This window comes from Boleophthalmus pectinirostris, unplaced genomic scaffold (assembly GCF_026225935.1).
Source record: "Boleophthalmus pectinirostris isolate CB_2022bp ecotype Guang Dong unplaced genomic scaffold, ASM2622593v1 HiC_scaffold_9, whole genome shotgun sequence".
NCBI lineage: Eukaryota > Metazoa > Chordata > Actinopteri > Gobiiformes > Gobiidae > Boleophthalmus > Boleophthalmus pectinirostris.
In genome coordinates, this window is record NW_026571541.1 from 21,285,835 (window position 1) to 21,308,700 (window position 22,866).

At 39.9% G+C, this 22,866-nt stretch overlaps 1 protein-coding gene across 1 annotated transcript in view; it reads left to right on the top strand.

The window, feature by feature from the left end:
- Positions 1-22,866, top strand: part of grik4 (glutamate receptor, ionotropic, kainate 4) — a 113,385-nt gene that overhangs the window by 14,707 nt on the left and 75,812 nt on the right. Inside the window, exons 2-3 of the mRNA XM_020918083.2 lie at positions 6,793-6,957; positions 11,362-11,459. Of these exons, the coding sequence (XP_020773742.2) occupies positions 6,793-6,957; positions 11,362-11,459 (263 nt within the window). The remainder of the gene's footprint in view (positions 1-6,792; positions 6,958-11,361; positions 11,460-22,866) is intronic.

A 22,866-nucleotide genomic window follows, 5' to 3' on the forward strand; every position in this document is an offset into this window, starting at 1 on the left:
TGTCTGTTGAATGTGTAATTATGACTCAAATATTACGGCAAAAATAGCTTAAGCTGCTGACGACTTCTAAACTGTTGCAGCAACTTTTCTAATGGATTAAGGTGTACAGGCCGCATTTCACTTTTCTCACTTTTTCTGGGCTAGTCTTTATGTACCTGCCACTGGGACTGAACACTGCAATGAGGGCACTACGAGCTTAGAAAATGCTGTTGCCGTCAAGCCATCATGCTGACTCTTTTCACACCAATTCATCTGGCCTCACATCTCACAAAATGTCAATCCATATGCACTAAACTGGGCATCACACTCATTAGGTTGTAATACAGAGTCTAGCTGATTCTTCAATGCATAGTACAGCAAACTAGTTTTTTGATGAAAATCAATCAATCAAAAATTTTAATCTGAACATGACCTACAAGAGTCAAAGTTGAGCTGTGTCATTATTAGTGTAATGAAAGTGCACAAAAATAAAGAATTTGCATATAATGAAATACCAGTAAAGCTAATTTTACAATTTAATATTGATGATTTGTATACTACAGTAATTAATAATATTCTGAAAGTTTATTAATTTGAAGTAGTCTTAAAATCAGTGTCAGTACACTGTGAAGTTTACTGGGAGGCTCAACTGTGGTAAAGATGTTTGGTCATTGGTTTAATGAGATTTAACTCAACAGTCCTAAAGACACAGGGACAGGTGTATGCGGCTCATAATCACATTATGTGACATGAGAAAATCTGTTTCTTCTGCTGCGCTCTTTCCAATTACCTGTGCCCTCACCTCCGCTGTCTTCGCTAGTGCACACCATAGGGCTCTTGGAAGAGATTGATTAAAGGGTGGAACTGGTGATTCCTTTAGCCAGGCACTCAGACAAGCACACAGATTGGCTGTGCTTCTGTGGTTCACGGTCATGCCGCTGCAAGTGAATAATACAGCTATTAGACAAGCCTGATACTCAATATTCCCATCTGTTTCTACAGGCAACATACGTAAATATGGAGCATATATCACTGAATGTTCTTCGTGTCAAAGCATCCATCAAATTAACTGAGAATGTTGTTTGTCAGAGGGTACAAAATCCAAATTAGTTTAGTCCTTTTGATATTTATTGACATAAATCATAAAATATTAAACTTGCTGCATGACTCAACCCACGAGTGATTTTCAATACTGGGCAGTGGGGCTACATTCTGTCAGCTTCAACTACATCAAAATTTGATTGGACCGCGGAGGATTAAAGATACACATGAAAACTGGCAGAGCTATAGGCTGCACGGCCTTCTTCATAAATAATGAAAATGTAATGTTATTACATGCTCATTTACTTTACCATTATATGTATGCTTGATATACTGTCATATTGTAAGGTTCTGATCACAGACTGAGAATTCAAAATCATGACACTTTGTGAGACAAAAGAGAAATTTAATGATCTAGTTATTTGCATTTAGATATGAGAATAAAGTAGAAAATTACACTGTAACATATACTAGCCTTATGCTCTCAAGCTGTCATTTTGGGGTTGCCAGGTTGTAATATTGTTGGCAGCTCCTGCCTTTCTCCTTGCTTATGGAGTAATTCCACGCTGAGATGCCGAGTGGACAGACACAGGCCACTGCACTTTAGTCTCCCGTTGTGGCTAGTCTGACAAACCTGTGCTTTATGGTTATCACCCACTCCCTGCGTTTTGCTGCTATTAATCGCTCCACTGTAGGCTTCCCTCATCTCACCTATATCTCCTCTTCTGACATTTGTCATATATATGTGGCTCCAATCACTGCAGTGGCCTTGACTTTTTATGGGTCAGTGATAAAATCAAATATATAAAGACTATTCGTTTAATCATGCACTGTACTCACAGGGTGAAACAAGGTCAGAATGTACAAACCCATTAGAGTAGCAGGCCAATGAATATGGGTGCAGAGAGGGGGCAGCACTTCATACTTTTTCAATGGTGGGGTCAGGACCTGTGCATTTAGCGCTCGCCATGCTCCATAGAAATGTAGATCTGTGTCTGAAAAGGAGTGTTACATGGGCTTTCTTCAGTATTTTTCACTTTTGTATGAGATTATTTTAGGCTAGCATTAAAGCTGCAAAATGAAAGGGCTGGTGACACGCTGCTTCCCTAAAGGATGATTTAATTTGTTGATTAGCAGCTTTACAATATTTAGTTTAGGAAAGGCCGTCCAAGTGTATGGCCCAGTCCTTCATTAAGCTTTAGAAAACCTGCATCACTTCACACTGTCTCTGTGCTGTGCATTGGCATGTTTTCAGTAAAAGCAAATCCAATCCCCCCTGAACACTCTGGACTAATAAACTGACTACATCAAAACCAGCAAACCTCTAATGAAGACACTAAAGGAGAAGTCAGTGCCACAGCATACAGACCAATAGAAGCAAAAGTCCAAATAGTCTAAATATGGATTGTCACTTTCTTTACTTTCAAAATTTTCTTCATACTTTGGCTTTCCATGCTATCAATTCCTTTATTTTTATGTTTAACTACCAGTATTGAAATGAATAACTTGTAATAAGTAATAATATAAGTAATAAGTACTTGCTTATATACAAAATATTTGTATTTCCAATATTTCAGTGCTGTAAATATGGTACATCAAATGTATAGATACTTCAATTAATTACCAGTTGTGACCGAAGATTTGATTAGAAAACAATGATTGTAAGATGAACATTTTAAGATGTCATTTTTATGACTGAATGAACCACCTATGAAACCCATGAAAGCACAAAAAATTACATGACAGCAAACATGAAGGTATTTCATCTGATCTTCATCTAGAACATACAAATACTGATACAACCCTTTAACCTTCAGAACCACTTTCTCAGAGTTTGTTTTTATTCACATAAATGTGATCTCTTGGGGAGAAGCAAGCCTTTGTTTTGAGCAATCTCTGGTATAATACATTGGGGCTCTGGTTGCGATTTTCACTGAGCAGGAGCCCTGACGTGGGATTTGACTCAAATACCTTGATTCTGACACACACTTAGCATTTGGTCTTCACCAAACACACACCTCCAACTGTACACTCTCCTGAGGTCTGTCTCTGTAGATGAAATGAAAAGGTGAAAGAGTTAGAGGAAGCCTGCAATATCGCTGCATAAACTGTCATCTCACATGGAGAGCTCAATCTCTATAGTATCAGCTGTAATGGTAGTAAAGGTTAGATGCAGTATATAGGTGCATAAGGCTCAGATCAATGGGGAAGATATGCAGTATTCACTCAAAGATCACACCCACAAGGTCACTCCTTTTCCTATGAGGAATTTGTCTTCCGTCACTTCCTTTGTCTCCGGCTCTTCACAGTCCACAGAGTCCTATCTGCCTCAGCTTACCTCGGGGCCACATTGATTGCTTTGATGGATCAAGGGCTAGCTTATGTTTTCTCTTTTCTGAAAACAACCGTCCATGTTTGCCAACTGTCATGTACTGACCACTCACGCATGTCTAAGCCTGCCAGAGAATGCAAAGAAGCATCACTGAAAACTTGAAATGGCATCACTACACAGTTTATCGCATGTTTTACAAGATATTTTACACTCTATTTTAGACTATTGTTTTGATGTGCACTGGGTGGAAGTGCTTTGTGCTCTCCTGTGAAGTAAACAACAAAAGTGTAGCTTATATCTGACAGACAACAGCAAACACTAAAGGGCATAAAAAAGACAGCTTTTTGCATTTTCTCATATATGCTGATGGTTATAAAAAAAAAACAACAACAACAACATGGCCTTTCAGATGCAAATCTCAATGTTTACACTACAATGCACATTGGAAATATGACCCAGGAACTATAGCTAGGTTGAAGTTTCAATTCTTCTTTCACGTAGTTAAAATGTCTTTGAGCAAAACAAAACCTCACATGCATTTTGTGTCTCTGCTGACCTATATACAGTAAAATAGGTGTATGTGAATATAAGTGTGTCAGGGTTAATGGAGTCTTAATGTCAAGTGCTCTGAGCATGCACAGAAAGCCGCACTCTACCATTTGATTTAATTTCTCCTGCTGAAATTGAAACTTGTGGCCAAGGCATCATAAACAAGTGAAGTTAATTTCCTGGCTGTAATACCACTGCTTGTCTTTTACATGTAGCCCTACAAATAAGAAGATGTCTTTCTATACTACAATACAGATATATAAACCCACTGAAATCAGCTTGTTCATCTTAAGAGATCAGAACAAATAGTTTTATAACGAGGATTACAGATATAAGATACTCCAGTCATTGAACATTTTTTAAATACATTTAGAGGATAAACAAAATTTTTATTCCGCTATCAGTAAAGGGTCATCTGGGTGGCAGTAGCTCAGTTGGTAGAGCATTCGCCCACTGATCTGAAGGTCGGCGGTTTGATTCCAGCTCTCGACATAAACATCACAGGTTGAGCGGTCAGACCCACTGACCCACAGGTTGGCTGGTGTGATTCCAGCTCCCACAGATGAATGCTGTCGTTGTGTCCTTGGGCAAGACACTTAACCCACCTTGCCCACAGTGTCTGCGTACACTGGTGTGTGAATGGGTGAGTGGTTCCTTGTTTGAGTGCCTTGAAGGTGGAAAAGCGCTATAGAAAAATGTGACCATTTTGAGTTACTGAGTCTCACTTCTGATTTATACTGGTAACTTAAAAAAAAAAACTTTTTTAGTCTATTTGAATTTGGTCAGCCTCCTACGTTCACTTGAAATGTGTATTTTGGGCTTTGTAACAGCTGTCTTGTAATCCAGTTCCCTCAGTATCTTCCAGGCAGCCGTGCTGGGGTTAAACAGCAGCTCCCTTCTCATTTCCACACAGTGCCTCCAACAATAGAATCTTGTTTAATTTGTGATGGAGCGGGGCCTGGGGCGTTAAGGCGTTGTGATTTTCAGATGACTGAGCATGTGCTGCTTGTTTATCCAGCTGTGTGATCGGCCAGGAAAAGGTCAACTCCAACACGCTCTCCTACTGCCTCCCCAAACTCTGATATGATTAGGCTCTGAGTTACCGTGTCTGACCCCCCACTGACATTATTTACTGGACAGTCAACAAGTTTTTTATAGTCAATACACTGTGCCAGATGCCTTTGTAATGAAAATAAATCTAGAGTCATCTGTTTGACATCAGAGTCACATTGAAAAAGTGCATCCACTAAATATGGCCAAGTGCATTTAAAAGGTCACAAAATAATGTTATTCAAATGATAGCCTTGAAACGTACAATTGTATTAAGGCCAATAAACATCAGAGATAGATAAATGCATCGTACCATTGCTTGACATTATTAATAGCCACATTATGCAGCACAGACCCTATAATTTATCATTGTATAAAATCCCTTTGTAACCTAATAGCTAGAATTCTTACTGTGCTGAAATACTATTAGCCTATTGCTGCATTTAAAATTAAGCATGTTTTGTCCAGTCAATGCTTATTGCTTTAGGTTAATCCATATCAGTTATCATTGGGCTACTACATAGAAAATATGATGTGTATTGCTTAGAAACATCTACCATAATGTCCTATCATTTTGTTTTCTATACAGTAATGTACAAATGCTTGCTTTGTACATTAGCGGTAAAAGGTAAATGGTCACATTTTTATACAGCGCTTTTCCACACTCAAGGCAGTCAAAGCGCTTTACAACAAGAAACCACTCACCCATTCACACACATTCATACACCAGTGTGCACAGACACTAGGGGTGAGGTGGGTTAAGTGTCTTGCTCTAGGACACGATGACAGCATTCATCTGTGGAAGCTAGAATCGCACCACCAACCTGTGGGTCAGTGGATCTGACCGCTCAACCAATGATGTTTTATGTCGAGAGGGGGACGGGCACAGTGATTTTGTGGCAGCTAACAAAAACAGTAAACGCTAACGCATATAGTCTCGATTTACTAAAATAAACCTTAATGTGCTATTTTTGGCATTCAAGGTAAGGGCTGTGCAATTAATCAAACTTTAATCAAGATTGTGATTCAGTCATTTCTAATATCGTCAATGATCAGCTCAATACTTTTTAATCGAGAGTTCCAAAATCCTCTTTCAGTAAGAGAATATGGCTTTGCTGCAGAGGGCAGATAATAATGTTAAAGGCCCTATATTAAACAAAATTGACTCTTGTGAGCTTTATGCCATGTTATAAAGCTGTTACCACATTAAAAACACACCTGGAGTTGTGTTTCATTCACACATGTAATTCTTTTTAATTTGTCTACATCTCCAAAGCATAAAATGCTCTGTTTCACCTTGTGATGTCATGAAGCAGTAGTTTTCAAGTTAACAGCTACCTTTTACCTTTTGTTCAGTAGAGATCAGCAATTCCAGGGCTGAAATTATCCAAATGATTCTAATGAAGGTGTATGGAGTTTAAAAACACAGTGGAGCACTTCCTGTATTACTACACGACATCACAAGGGTGAATGGAGTGTTTTTCGTTTGAGAGAGTAACTCAGCCTAAATATGCCAGGTTTGTGTGTTAAACGTCTGAATGATGAACAGATATCGAAACAGAAAATAGTATAATATGAGCCTTTAAGCTAGTCTATTTAGCAAGTTAAGGAAATATTGAAAAGACTGAAAGCCATTGTAATTAGTTTTTAGAGAAATAAAGTAACATTATTGTTCGTCCAGCACTCTAGCAGTCTAGATTAATGTCTGCACAAATGTCAGTGAAGAAAGTCCACACTCCCGTGAAGCAGAGAATGTAATGAACCCTCTTCCCAATGATTGTTGTGAGAGCTCTATTTCTTTGATTAAAGTTGATTACGGTTCTGTGCTCGTGTCATTCCAGCTGCCATTCTCGACGACCCTATGGAATGCAGCAGAGGAGAACGCCTGGCCATCACGCTGGCCAAAGACAGCATCAACCGGAGCAGCAACCGCTCTACCACCGGAAAACTGGAGGTGGACATCTTTGAACTGCTCCGAGACAGTGAATACGAGATGGGAGAGACCAGTGAGTAACCCAAAATGCCTTTAGTTAGATTTTAATCAGTAGATTTATTTTGTCTGTTCAAAGTCTGGAAAAGATAACAACTGTGTCAGGAGCCAGCCACAAATTCCTCTCTCTGTGGGCTTTCTGAAGATTTTGTGCACCATGACGTTTCGACACAAAACTAGGCAAAGAAATCTCTCCCATCACTGTGCATCGCATTTGGATATTTAAATGAAATTCTGAATAATTAAATTTGACTTGCTTTAACATGCATGCATGCATCTTTCTATGTACATTGGGATAACAATTTCTAGATGGAAAAAGCTAAAAGGATTGACAATAAAAAATACATAAGTACATTATTATTTGCAATATAAATGTGTTGATACATGAACATTACAATTTTACCTGCTTATTTTTATAGCAACGTTTTGAGAATGTCTAGGCAAGGCAAGGCTAGGTTGGTTTATTTGTATAGCACAATTCGTACATAAAGTAATTCAAAGTGCTTTACTGAATAAGAAAAACATTAAAATCACAATAAAAACAAATCAAAACATAAATAATCATCATAAAATTAAAAAGAGAGAGACATTCAATTAGAGAGAAGAGTGCAGAATATGTGCACAGCTAAACAGAACAGTTTTGAGCCTGGATTTAAACAGAGTCAAAGTCTCCTACAATCATATTTCATACCTGGAAAATACTCACTTAATGTCCCAATAATGTCCCACTTAATATCCCAATATATCTGAATGAAATATATTTTGCCTGTACAGGTTCTGCAATTTACACAGTTCTGCTAACATGTAAACACACAGTAAAACAGTTATAAATACTTGACCAACATATCTTTTACACCAAAATGCCCTATTTTGAAATAACAGTCTGTGATTTCAGTCTTGGCGTGTTACTTTCCTCTTTCCCTATTGTATCTTACACATTCCCTTCCAAGTATACAGAGAAAGCCTGTCTGGGAAATTATAAGGAAGGATGACAGAACAGCTTGGTGCTGGGACGTAAATTGAGCTGTCATATTTTGATAGCTGCAGGAGTTGGAGGATGTGTTGTCGAGTATTTTGTTCTCGGATATTGGCACTGTTGAATTTAATGTGTCAGGTGGATGAGGTAAAACGCTTTGAGTTTAAGGCAGTCTGCAGCGTCATGTTGAAAATGAGTGAATACTTGTCAAACGTGACAGGAAATGCTTATGAATCTTTAAATATGCAAATGCGCACCCCGCTGCGCTTTGACACCAACATGACTGGATCTATTTACTATACCACACATACTGTACACTTGTGGCAATCTTGTCTTAAGCATCTCACTGGGCAAATATTGACTTTCTAGTGGTTTAAATACAAATTCTAGAGTACGGTTTCCAGTAAAGTGCACTTGATATAGATTGTAGAGGTCTATAACCAGGAATTGAATGGATTTTGCATTTCATAAAAGCAGAAAAGCTTGATTCACTACAACAACAATAACAGTGGGCTGTCTCTGCTGGAATTACTTCAAAACACACTTCACTTGTGGGCTCAGTGTTGACTGCCAGGAACATGCTGGGAGTGACTGGTATGTAAAAGTTTGATGTGTACAATTACAGAGCCAGAAATGGGATTATTCATGGATCCCTGGACACAGTTATGGTCCCATCACGTTGGGCCACCTGCATAAAGGTTATTGAGCTCTTTCAGCAAACAGCCACAGCAGCCTGGGCTTCACATGCTACTAACCTGATCCTCTTTGAAAAGCACACTCACTCACAGATTACATGCTGTACATGTTATGTGCATGGCTCCATTATCTATGAAGCATGTGTCCATTTCTTAATATCCTGTCTGTTCAGTAATCCACAGGATCTGAACGGAAATTGAAAGCTAGTTTCAGGATTGTAAACAAACAGCACCAGCACTGGTTACATGGTGCTTGTGCAAACCATACCGGGGTTTTTTATTCTTTTTCTTTTGTTTTTGTTTCAAAGTTTTTGGCCAGACTGTGGGATATCGGAGTGTAGCATATGGGCAGCAAGTTAAAATGTTTGTACTGTGGCTTTGTATCAGACATGTATTGTAAAAAAAAACATATATGTAGACAGTTGTTTACGCGTCTTATATATTGTCACATTATTACATATATAATTGCATACTTACCTATATACTATACTTACATATAGTCAGATTATTGAAGAGCATACTGCCATCCTCACTCCTCTTTATTATACAGTTGTTGAATTAGCTGATCATATCTTTGCCAGAAGGAAACATGCTTTCCGATTTTGTCAGTGTATCCAGAATAGTTTCGACTTTTAAACTGACATTAAGGAGCTTGTTCAAGCTTAAATATTAATGTTCAAACATGAAATCGACTTATATGTATACTCAGCACACGCACACGTCAAATAAATATATATGGCCAGGCCCCCCTCAGTTCTAAGTAATTACACCCATAATTATTTCTTAGGTACCAGTACCTTTTATTGAACAGTCCAAATCAATGGTGAGAGAAAGAAACATGGCTGACCTGCTGACCCTGTGTCCATAATTTCACTGGGGATGCACTCCCTGTTTGATGGTTATAGGACAGGTTCATGTAAACACCATGGAGGAGGAAAGCACAAAATGGAAGAAAGTTCATCCAGAGGCAGGAGGAAAGCATTCACGTTTATAATCTAGTAAATGGAGCACATGTACTGTAAATGTTTGTGTTTGATGTCAGTGTGTCTGTGTCTGACAGGCCCCATGGGGAGCTCAGGGATTACTTATTAATCATTCGATTCACTGCCTCTGGATTCACCACACAGACTGCAAAATGGATCCCCTTTGCTTTTTCACACAAGTGGAGGGTTAATACACTGGATTTGCTCCAATAATCAAACAGCAAATTAGCATGACACAAGCACACTCTGTACAGATACACAGGGAGCCCTCACGTCATTGAGTGAAGAAGTTTAATTAGACGCCAGATTAAAGTTTATGGCCTCTACACAAACGTTGTAAAAATCATTTGCAGGAATTTTTTAGACTAAAACTTGGATTCCTCTCCCCAAGGAAAAGCTTTAAATCAGCCCTTGTAAAAGTCAAACAGGAAAAAACAGGAGATGCCTGTGTCTCTTTTGGATATGCTCTGGCATTTATGTGCAAATGTTGAAATGGATTTTATGTTTTAGGCCTGAAGATATTGTCTCTCACTATCTGTGCCATTTTCTGTTTGTCGTTCACTTGTGGCTCCTGTTGCCATACGCTCACATCTATTGTAATAGCATCACTGTCTTCCCTCAAGCAATTTTCAACTCTCATCATCAGGGGCCATAGGACTTTTGTATGCAATATATTAGGCATATTACAGAGAGACAAATGCATTTGGCCTTGTGCAATTGACCACCAAACGCAGGTTCAGTTTCCCCCAGAGACACATGAATCACTGGCTTCGGCTGCTATCAGTCCTGAACACTCAGCATGTGCATTCATTACCTTCTGCCTGACCAGAGTCTATGGAGATTTGTTTATACTTGGCACAGGTGGGAAAAGAACCAAGATTTATTCAAGGGCATTGGTTTTCCAAAATATTATCATTCAAAGAGAACTTAAAAAGAAAGACAAATGTGTCATGGTGGCACAGTGGTTATTGCTTCAGCCTCACCTCTAGGATGTCCTGGGTTCCCCTGCAGGGCAGTGTGGGGCCTTTTTGAGTGGAGTTTGCAGGTTCTCCCAGTACCTGTGTAGGTTTCCTCCAGTTACTCTGGTTTCTTCTACTACCAAAAAAATATGTACAATTGTGTCTTCTCTACAGCCAGGACTCCCCTGAAAATTAGATTTCGTATCTCAGTGGAACTTAAATAAGTAATAAAAGTTGTTTCCAACTGTGCTTTGGCCAGATGGTGTGAAGTCAAACTTATCAATATCAATACAGTTAGAAGCATTCAACTGCTATTTTTGGCAACAATTAATCAAAAGAAACACCGACTCTTGCAGCACTGCATGGAGATCCTTGGTTCAGCTCTTGAGTGTTCTGAGTGAGGTTTCCACCATCAACCCAAAACTGTACATTGAAACATTGAATCAATACATTGAATCCTCTTGTGATTACCACCTGTGGTTGCTTCTGACATGTTCCCCATGTTTATCATTGAAAGTTGTTTAAAAAGTAGGAGTCTAAAACTGGAGAAACATTAACATTAGAGAGAGGGAAATGTGATGAACTAATAAATGTTTGTTAAGGTCAAAACTACAGGTATGATAGATGTTTCTATTAAAAGACATTAAAAGATAGTTTGTTCTTTGCAGAGGACATCATGTCTGAACAATTGCAGCCTTTACTATTTGTGATATAAAGTGATATACATGCACAGCCCTACTGACACTTTAATACCTGCTTTTGGTCCATAGACTTTTAACCTACTTGTTGTTGGTGTGTCCCCTGCAGTGTGCCAAATCATGTCCAAAGGTGTGGTGGCGGTCCTGGGGCCCTCTGCCAGCCCTGCCTCTAACTCCATCATCAGCAATATCTGTGGAGAGAAGGAGGTGAGTGTCTGCCTCACTGCACATCACAAATACAGCAAATACAAAGTGTGGAACAATGTCTGTCGCTCATTAGCTGCTCTGTGACTTTTGTGGTGATTGAGGGGATTGAAAACCACAACTTGTTAGCAATGATGAAAAACCCCAGCAGTGTCACTATGGTGGTGGAAGCTCCAAAGCTCAAAGTGATTTGATACATTTAATTTCCACTATTCCCTCATTATGTGGGAGCAGTTTGTGTTTGCTGCTTTGGGACTCTAATGGCAAATAAACAATAACCCAAGAATAACTTTGGTTGTTTTGCCCATTAAAACTCCCTGTTCCCTTTGAAATATTGTTGTGTAACCATTGCCCACTCCTGCCCTGCATGCACATACATCCTGGACAGGTGGCAAATTGATTATGCAAAGTTGTATGGAATTAGGATGCAAAATAATTCTGCAGTGGATATAGTGTACTTGTATATTTTAAAAGATACACAGTGCAGGACACATTCTAAAAATATTTAGTTTATCCTTCATCTATATTGTACCATCGAAAACCCGTCACAAACCCTCTCACATCTCATGTTAATATAAATCTCAAAATTACACAACTGCAAAAAAAACATAGCAAATTTCTGAGATGAAAATGTATGAATGTAATTTATTATATAATTATAAGTTAAATATTTGATCACATCCACTAGCCTCTTCTCACCATTCCTCATCCTTTTATCCTAGAAACCATATTTAAACTAAGCACAGTATCACTCTCTCCCTGCATCGTCCTTTCCTCTCACTCTCCTGCTGTCTAAAGTCTTTCAGTATGCATCTAAAATGTACACCCCTCATTGTCCTGTATAAAAATACCTAACCTTCCTTTTGTGCCTGCGATCATGTAGGAAGATTTTTGTCACAGCCAAAATTTCCGGATTGGTTTGATCAGCATGACTATAAAACATGCCCCATTATCATCGAGGCCCCTGACTGTCCTTTGGTGTGTCCTGCCCATTCCTCTAATGAGGTGCTGCTGTGTTCCCTGCAGACACACGGACTCCCTGTTGATAAGAAATTGGCTGCTGGCTCGGACTGCTTTACGCTAACAATATAACACCAGTGCATTAGTCTTTAGGACCACATAAAGAGCATAGATAGGTTTATGAAGTGGTGAATGGTGCCAACATGTGCTCCAAAACCTTATATCCGCATTTAAGACCTGACAGTCTTTTCTAAGGGTGATATTCTTCTGTCTGGTGCTACTTTGAAGTACAGTCACATCAGATATGAAGGAGCCACTGCTCTGACCTGTTTTGAACTCAAGTTTCTGGTCTGTTGCCCACTGCCTGCTTTTATGTGACTCTGTTTTACTATGCTCTGTATAGCACGCTGTACTTGACAGGACCAGCATGGAGAACACACAGCACCACACACTTGCATTCATGTGTAACGTATGTGTTAATTGTAGAGCAAAGGAATGGAAGATTGTAAAATGGTCTAACTGCAAGTGGAAAGTTTTCATTTTTAATTATATTATATTCTGAGTCAAGTCATTAGCAGTTAAGTTTTTATATAGATCTTGAACATTAAATCCTGTCTTTGTCTTTCTTGCTAACAAAGAGTTACCCTTGTAGAAACTGATGTTGCAGCTGATGATGCCTTTGTCTAAAATATAATGGCTTTTGCGATATGTTTCTATGTCATACATTTTCTTCAGATGATAATTGTTTCACCTCCGTGTCATTGTGTATGTAATTCTCTTATGAAAGGAATAATAAATTGCGTTAGCAGTAGAACAATAACAGAGAGACAGTGGAGGTCATATCAGACTTTAAATAATGTATGCTATGCTTGTTGGAGTATGCACAAACCCTAAGCCCTATATTCCTCTAAATCAAACACGTTCTGTTCACTATAAAGACAATCAGTAGTCTTGTGGGAAATACATGGAGATTCTTATTTTGTGCTCGGCAGTAGAAGAGAGCAGCGCGCCTCACAGTGTGCTCAGCAGGGGCATGAGCACCGGCTGCTGGTTGCGAGCAGGTGGCCTGTCTAACATTTATTCAAGTCAGATTAGATCAAATCCACTATTGTCTGAGAAAATCCAGAGATTAGATAACAATGAAGAAATGTCACATGTCCCTGTTGGTAATTTTGTGGTGATGCTGTGTGAAAAGTCAACTGGTCAATATGTTTTCGATAAAAGGAACCTGTAGTATGTGGATGGGATATTAGTAGAAATCAGGAATGACACCAAAAATTTCATTAGGATAACAAAAAAGAATTAGAGTGGATTAAACATAGTGACTGGTCTGGACAAAGATCAAATGCTTCACTTACACCTATTCACTTATATATAATTTTTTACACCAGATGCCATATAGCTGCTTCCCAGACTTGCAGCAGTCTTTCTGGCTCATATATATCCCTAATAAAAGTGAGTTTTTAAATCAAATTTAATGTATAAAATCTACAGCATGTTGTAAAAGATTATAACGACATTTAAGTTGTTAGTGGAAGTTTTATGTGGTCCATTTTCTGTCTGTGTATGTTTATTTTTGTTTCTATTGGGAACCTATAGTATGTGTTCCGACATTTGACAAATCCTGACTGATGGCGTGTTTGAGTGACTATATAAGGGAATTCACTGATTAAAAAAGAAGTCTCTCTCTGGTGTCATGAATAAGGTACAGGTGAAAATGTACTATATATGTTGAGCCCTCACTTTATATTCATAGGGAGGCTAACTTTTTATTCGGTGGCGACAGTGCATATGTTATAAAGTGTGGCGTGAACAGCCAAACACAGCAGCTCCTCTATCCCTGTATGCATATAGCTGTGTGCATGTATGTCTGTGTGTGTGCAGGAATCTGTGTGTACGTGCATCTGTGTGTGTGCATGAGTGCGTGAGAGTACGAGCTTAGTGTGGAGATGGCGCAGATGCCTGGGTGCCTGGGACACTAGCAGCAATATTGCGGCTGACGGAGCTCACTAGGCGATCAGCACATCATGGAGCTCTCCCTATCAATCACTCCCCAGGTTCCAGCATTGCTCTGAGCCTGCTTACATGGGTGACAGAGGAGCCAACGCGGCCCCTCTGAGCTTCTAGCAGTGAAAAAGGCTTTCGCTGTGGAGTGCGTGTCAGTAGTTTGTTTGCACACCTCTGCAGATTGAGGTCAGGGTTATATATGAGGACAGATTCATATCGCCTAATAAGAAATATGAACTTCAGAGTCGAGGAGAGGAGATTAGACAGGCTATATGATATGTTCCATCGTACTAGCTTGCAGCCATGCCCAAAAGACATTGTGGTACAGTGTGACACCTTTTCATCACAGCCAGCACTCATTTCTTCACTAGTTAGGAGTAGTGTCTGTTGGATTATCCCACACTTTTCCAAGTGACACTGCTGTGGTCAATACTTGAAACACCAAGCACTGTACCAATCCTTGCTTTTGTTTTTGTTCATTTTCAAATCCACAACCGGGATCATGTATATTATAATATTTACTACAGGTGCATTTTAGGCAGTCTAAGGTGGGTATATCCAATAAGGCTTTCTAATCGTCGACCCATGATCAATACAGCATCTTGAAATAACTTTGCTGCCAGTAAAACTGATTTTCTCTTCGTTTATTTCAATATGAAGGCATAGATTTAAACTAATAGTCCCCAGCAAATTTGGGTAAGTGTGAGCAATTAGAGTTTAATTTGACATTATGATTTTCATTAATTCTTGTGCTTTTACCTGCCATTAACTTCATTTACATGCTCAATGCTCGCTTAAGTTATTACCCCAAAGCTACTCTTTCACTCCCATAAAGTGTAAAATGTGCAATCGTCCTGTATCGGCAAAAGCAGGTGTAAACACTCCGGTATGATTCAAACATGAAGGCCAATGAATATTAATGCTAGTTCTGATGTTCGGGGCTTGCTTTGGGCTTGCACTGCCATCTGGTTTTAAGGAGTACAGAGATTACAACGTGCATTTCACAAGGTTCGACTTAGGGGTGAGCTTAAGGTCTGCTGGGCAAACTATGCAAGTGTATCTATAGGTGGGGTCAGTAGTGCAGTCTGAGCCCAGAAGAAATTCGATAATAAGAAATTGCTCATTTATTTGTTTTGGCACTAAGAGAAAAAGTAGACTGCAGGTTAAACAATGGTCCCTTTTACATTGTGTCTAGTGTCTAGGTAAGTGATGCTAAAATCAGTCAAGACCAAAAGAGTTGCTTGTGTCTTGGGAGATGACTTTATTAGCAGGCCGATGAAGTGCACCCATGTTCTGCAGCAGGGCCACACACCCGGGGTTGTTAAGCAGGGCCATCAGACAAAGCCGACGCACAGATGATTGCTCATGAATAAGAGGCTGAACAAATTTGAAAACCTCTCCTTGTGCTTTTGCCGGAGCAGATTTCACGCCTGTATTGTTTCATTTGTGTCATTACTGCTGCACATTCACAAGAAATTAACCCATTGATTTTTGTGTCTATTGATCTGAGTTGGCCAGCACACTTCATATTCCCACTGATTCCGGTTTCAGTTCATGTTTTTTTATCCTGCATGTACGGGGCAATTTAAATGGGTAGCTTGTCCAGCAGCTCAGCACGATACACACTGTGGAATTGCTTTTTGTGACTTGATAAGGCAGTTCACCCTGCAAATCCACTCTGACCACTGAGTATTAATACAGTAGTCACTTCAGATAGAGTTCTGCCAAACACTGAACTGCGGCAGGTAGGTCAACTCTGAGCCAAATACCAGCACGCTACAAATGTCACTGATAAGGAGCCTGTACTAGGCTTTTTTAGTGTGATACGTTAGCATTCGGTGGAAGAAGTTCTTAAAAAGTACTCAAGTCAATGCAACTCACTTTCTTTTTGCTGACATATAGGAGAGATATAGGAAGAAAAAACAAAAAAAGGCTAAAAGACATTATTTTTGAGGTAGTTCATATTAAATGATAACATACACAGATTACAATTTTACATGGTGTTCAATGTAAACCACTAAACTGATCTAAAATGCCTTAGAGATAGAGATTTAATCAGAAAAGATTAGTTTGCAAAACAAAGTTTTCACTTTTCACAGTCGTCTAGTTATAGTTTTCATATTCATCAAACAATGAGCCAGTCTTTTGTTTCAAAATCAAATTTATAACACTGTAGATTTCCGGCCTGATTTAAACTCCCTTTGAGACCAGTGATGTTTCTATAATACTTTTGAAGCTGAACAGGATTTGTGTTAAGACATATTTCTCACAAAGCCTGTTTTCTGGGAGATGACCAAAATCCTAGTATTATCTTTTAATTTGTGTTACAGTCCTATATTTACCTTTCTTTTCTTATTTTACATAAGTTTGGATTTGACTCAATTTCTCTTCTCTGAATCAGCCATTTCGGCCTTTGGCAAGGTCCTCTGGCTTGGCATGTTCCTTGCTACCAGTTCTTGCAGTTACATTGTTTTTGGCCCATTAAATACATTCTTGTTAGATTTTTCACTTGCACAACCTTTTGTCTTTTATTGTCTGTAATTTCCCTTAGTGTTATACACATGTACATAAAGGTAAGTACAGATTTCACATATATGTAGTCAAATGGCTGCCCTGTCTGTTTGGTTGTTGTCGCTCTGTGGACATATAGTCAGACTGAGAGCAAACAGAGCCCAGGTGCCGGACTGCTTGTGTCTGATAATTAGAGACACACAGCTGTTGTGTGCTCCTCACTGACCCTGGGCACACTGCACTATTGATCGCTCTTGTCAAGACTGCAGCAGCTCAACAGCCATGCGCATATCCAAATCTTGTCTCCAGGAAACGCTCTTGATTTGATCATGGAGATGAAAGCGAGGCGCCTTGGTGACTCCCAGGTGAGCGGTGAGCATAATGGATTTCAATTTAGCTGATAGTCGTCATGAAGGGTATGTAAAAGGCCTGCGTCCCATATCACTGTCTGCCTTTGTCTTGGCTTAGTCATACCAATTATGACAGTGGAAAGTGTTGTGAGATGGGAGATGCTAATGTTGCCATGCCAGCTGCACATTAACTCTATGCCTCCAGTTCATTTCTCTGTGAACAGAAACTCATCAGCCACCATTACGTCCCCTTCATCTCCAATCTTGTGTGCAGCGCAGAGGCCAGATTTGGAGAATTTGTGGACTGAGCTGTTTGCCAGTTTGACTGTATAAAGTTGAGCTATTCTTTGTTTGTGGGGAGTATTCGAGCATTTGGCAAGAGTCCCAGAGCCGGATTAAGAACAATGTTAGATTAAAACAGTCCATGTCCCTCTAGAATTTCAGAGCTAACACCACAGACAAGTGTTTTCATGCTTCATAAACACAAGTAGTCTCACATTGGGCTCTCCACCATATGTTGTCTTATTGTATTAGTGTGAGAGATTCTGTTTTTTGGTCTTATTTCCTTTTTTGCATAATATCCGGTGTGAAAAATGCTCAGTATAGTCTTTTCTACGGGACACTGAAAAATACTCGTGAGAAAATGAACTTTTTCTGTGTGAACGCGCTGATCAATACGATAGAGATCTGGTGGTCAATGTTCCAGTCTCCTAAAAGGCACCATGGGATCAGCCACACACTTCATCTTTATCACTGGCCTGCCTCGGTGCTGACCGCGGGGACCGGCCGCAGTCTCATTACCAGCTCAAACAGAGATCTGGCTGCATGGGCACGGCCAAGCCCCAAGGTAGGAGGGAATAGGCAGTCCCATCCCATTCCGTCTGTGTTGTCTCATCTATTTCCCATGAGTTTTGGAGTTTTCTGTGCTTTTTGTGAATGTCAACAGCTACCCTCATCAAATCCCCTGTAACCCTTTTGGTTTGAAAGGGGATCAGGTAGACAAAATAGACCAGCACCTGCCCTGTTCCATCTCTGGCCACATCCCTGCCAAGAAGACCACTTCGCTATTCACGCCTTGGCATTGGGTTTGCTGACTGATGGACAGTGTCTGCAGCAGCATCTGTTCTCTAATGCATAGTGGCCAACATAATTCTCAACTGCAATAGATGCCAGGCAGTATACCCTCTGTTCTACTGGTGCCCGATTTGATTAGCTCAGAATGGATTCACAGTTTTTCTCAGCTTCAGTTTTGTTCTACACATGATGCCAAGGCATTATTTCATAGCTAGAAATATGCAGTGTTGGGCCAGAACACACTGGGTGATGAAAAGTAACTATTACTACTATACTACTATATCAGATAAAGTTACTATTACATAAAAAAATAAAATAAAAATCCTTCAATACACCCCAGCTTTTACCAAGTAAAAGCAAGCTATATGTAGCCTTATTTGGCCTGCAAATCACCAAATGCAGTGTTATAAGCTATTCTCCTTCATACAGGTCAAAGGCACCGAAACAGATTTACAGCTGTGCAGTCACAACAATGCAGGGCAACAACTCTGATATCAGAACATAACAAACATGTGCACACCATATGACAGCTTTATACACTCATAAAACCAGAGGTGAATTGGCAAACAGATATTAAATTAGCTGTCCTTATGATAAGAAGCGTGAGCAGACGGCTGTGTCCACTATTATCAGGCTTACGTCTTTTTTGTGATCTGTAAGATCCAAACGCACATATCGCTCATGCTGTTGTCGTCTGTTTGTATTCCCATTATAAATCCATTCATCCATTTTCTTCCACTTATCTGGGGCTGGGCGCGGGGGCAGCAGTCTACGCAAGGACTCCCAGACTTCCTTCACCTCAAGACACTTTCTCCCAAGGTGTTCTCAGGCCAGCCGAGAGACATAGACCCTTCAGCATGTCCTGGGTCTTCCTCGGAGCATCCTTTCAGTGGGACATTCCCAGAACATTTCTCGAGAGAGAGAGGCCAGGAGGCATCCGGAACAGATGCTCGAGCCACCTCAGCTGTCTCCTCTCAATGTGGAGGAACAGCGACTCTACTCCAAGCTTCTCCAGTCTGGCTGAGCTCCTCACCCTATCCCTAAGGGAGTGCCCAGCGGAGGAAACTCATTTCGACTGCTTGTATCCACGATCTTGTTCTTTTGGTCATTACCCAGAGCTTATGACCATAGGTGAGGGGAGGAACGTTGATTGACCAGTAAATCGAGAGCTTTGCCTTTCGGCTCAGCTCCCTCTTCACCAAAAAAGCCTGATACAGTGACCACATCACTGCGGACACTGCACCAATCCATCTGTCAATCTCATGCTCTGTCCTCCCCTCACTCGTGAACAAGACCCCAAGATATTTGAACTCCTCCACTTGAGGCAGCGACTCTCCACCCACCTGGAGAAGGCAAGCCACCTTTTTCGGTCAAGAACCATGGCCTCAGATTTGGAGGAGCTCATCCCAGCCACTTCACACTTGGATACAAACCACTCGCAGTGTTAGGATTTGTGTTTTTGTTCTCTCCCCCTCCCTTTTCTGTTTCAGAGCTTGAGTGTGGCAGGGGGCGTGGCTGGCTTTTTCCGGAGCAGACGAGACACACCTGCAATCAATCCCTTCATCTACCTCAGTATTTAGCCCTGGTCTTCTCATCACCACTTTGCCAGATAATTCCGTCCTGTTCGGTAGCGTCACCTGGCTCTTGGATTTATTCCCGTATTGCTTATTGTTTGCCCTGGATTTACCTACTCCTGTTTTCTCCCAGGTGTCTCCTGGTCGTCTGCCTTTGCCTCCGGAGAAGTTGGCCAGCTCCCTGCCTCCTCAGCCTGCCTGCGTTTGTACAATAAACTGCTTAAACTTGACTTTGTTCTGATTCTGCTTTTGGGTCCCTCGTCCCCCACCTTAACACGCAGAGCCATCAAATAAAGAGGATTCAAATAACAATGTATATCCATGAACAATGTATATCCATAAAATCCACTTGTGTGGTGCATATTTGAAATAACCCAACTGTAGCACATGTCTGTGTTGTCCAATGAAATTCTTTACTTCAGCTTATTCTGATTGGTCAGCTTACAGACTTACAGTCGATGTCTTTTTTTAGGAAATTACTGTCTTAAATTCCTCATCTCGATCTTGTTTACTTCCGAAAACAAAGGAAAAAAAAAATTACAGCTCAATAAATCGAGCTCTGTTACACAGTAACAATAACTATAAGGAAAGAGAAATTAGTTATATTACTTGTTATTGGCAAAAGTAACATTATAGTTATAGTTATAGTTAAACAGCATTATTCTCAACAGTGCAAATTTGTGTAAATTCTTTAATGGTGTCTGTCACTGGTAGGATAAGCATGTAGGCATTAAAGTTGTCATCTTAAAAAGAAGAAAGCTCTCCAGGTACAGTCTACCTCTATGAAAAGTATAAAATACGAAATCAAAAAATATTTTATCATTTACATTTTTGACATAAGGGAACATTTGTGTTGTAGTCTGTGTATACAGCTGTATGGGAAGCTACTAGTGCAGTAGTAATATTTGTACTACTTGGCATTGAGTTTGAGTTATTCCTGTATATGCCAAAAATTGACTTGATGTCACAATGTTAATGAACAGCATAAAAGAAAATGTTGGTTGTTCAACAGCACTGATGGAGCTCTTCTCTTGCTGTACATGATGCAAATAAAAAATTACTGTGATGCTATTGAACCATTTTGTGCTGCTGGCCCTTTGAGTACAAGCTAACAGATGTAGTTGCTCATTATGTGTCTGTGCTCCATATGGCAGAGCTGCAGACCCACCTCTCCTTGTTGTCATCGAACCCCCTCCCCAAGCACACCAGTTAGCTTCACAGCAGACAGGTAGCAGCATGGCTCAGGTATACGTGTCAATGCCACAGCCAAGGCAACAGCAGCCTGTTGGCCCAAACGCAAAAGGAAATTAGCCTTCACCATCACTCCGACTCAGAACGAGAGGAGGGAACTAATGCCTGCCCAGATTCTAATCTGTTCCTTAAATGTAGGCTTGTGTCCCTGCTGAGGTGAGGGGATACAGGCTATTTTATATATATAGTTTGTCCAAAGTGCTGAGCATAAGCTTGGGTCTGGGAAATGTGCCTTTTATTTCTCATCGTCATCTGAGTTAATCACAGTGCAATCTTAATGTAATCAAGGCAAGTATAATGTAAGCGGTGTGTAATTGGTCTGAGGCAATTCCCCTGACATACATAGGTTGTTTCTTGTGGATATTGGAGTGAATGTGCTGCAGTGCGTATATGTATTGGGCCAGTGTCCTGGGAGAGCTTCCTCATTAAACGCTTGTCAAAGCTCTGTGCAGATCTGCCAGATTCTCTGTCACACTAAACACACACACATACACACATACACACCCCCACACATACACACATACACACACATACACACATACACACACATACACACATATACACATACACACATATACACATATACACATACACACATACACACATATACACATACACATACACATACACATACACACATACACACATACACTATGGAGAGCCCCACTGCACTTTCACTGTTATACTGCAGCTTTTTGTAGCTGGACTTGACAAGGAAACTGTATAAGCACCATGGACTGTGATTATTTATTGTTTATGAAAAGAAAAACATATTAACTGCAACTAAATGAAATTCAGATTTACTTTACTTTTTAATGGTTTATTCTGTAAACATTTTTCTATTTTCCTTCATACTTTGCATGTTTGTCAAACTCATTACATTGCCAGACTGAAAATTTCATTCTGTGCAGCTGTGTCAATACTAGTGAGAAATTTAAATAGTGAAAACATTGCACCTTTCCAAAGGCTTTGCCTGAAGTGTCATTCATGTTTTTGCACAACTGTTCAGACAGCCTGTCTCACACATTCTATTAGAGGGAATTCATATGGCTATAAATGAAAAATGTATTATCAAAAGTTGACAGTCACAATGTTTACATGCACAGGGAAATCTGAGTAGGCTTAACCACCAAATTCAAGTTATTTTTGCTCAAAATATGTTTGGCAAAGAACCAAAAAGATGCAAAGGGATTTACGAGGCATTCAGGTGCTGCTAGTAATGTGGCATAAGCACCAAACTTTACAGCTAGAATTAATAATAAAAATGACTATCATACGTATAACCACATTTTTGGTAGAAATAGATGAGCGTCATCTCACGTTAAGCATTTCAGTTTCAGCACATATAGCCTATACTTATTAATACTTCAGTAGTTTTCACTTTCACTGTAGGCCAAAACAAAAGAACATGTGCTCCTGGGTGCTTGGTGGAGAGGCTGTAGTTTGTGAGCGCTGCTGATTTCAAATGAAACGTTCAGACACAAGTCAGATATTTTCCTGGCTGTTTTTTACTTGTGCTTTTGAACACTTTGGCTAGTCTGCGCCTAATGTTATTTATTTATTTATTTATTTTATTTTGGTCACAGGTATATTTTGATTAATTCACAGACAGTCATATTTAACATACACAGACCGAAAAGGTGCAGGCTGAAGCTTAGCTTATTATGCCTACCCTTTATTCCT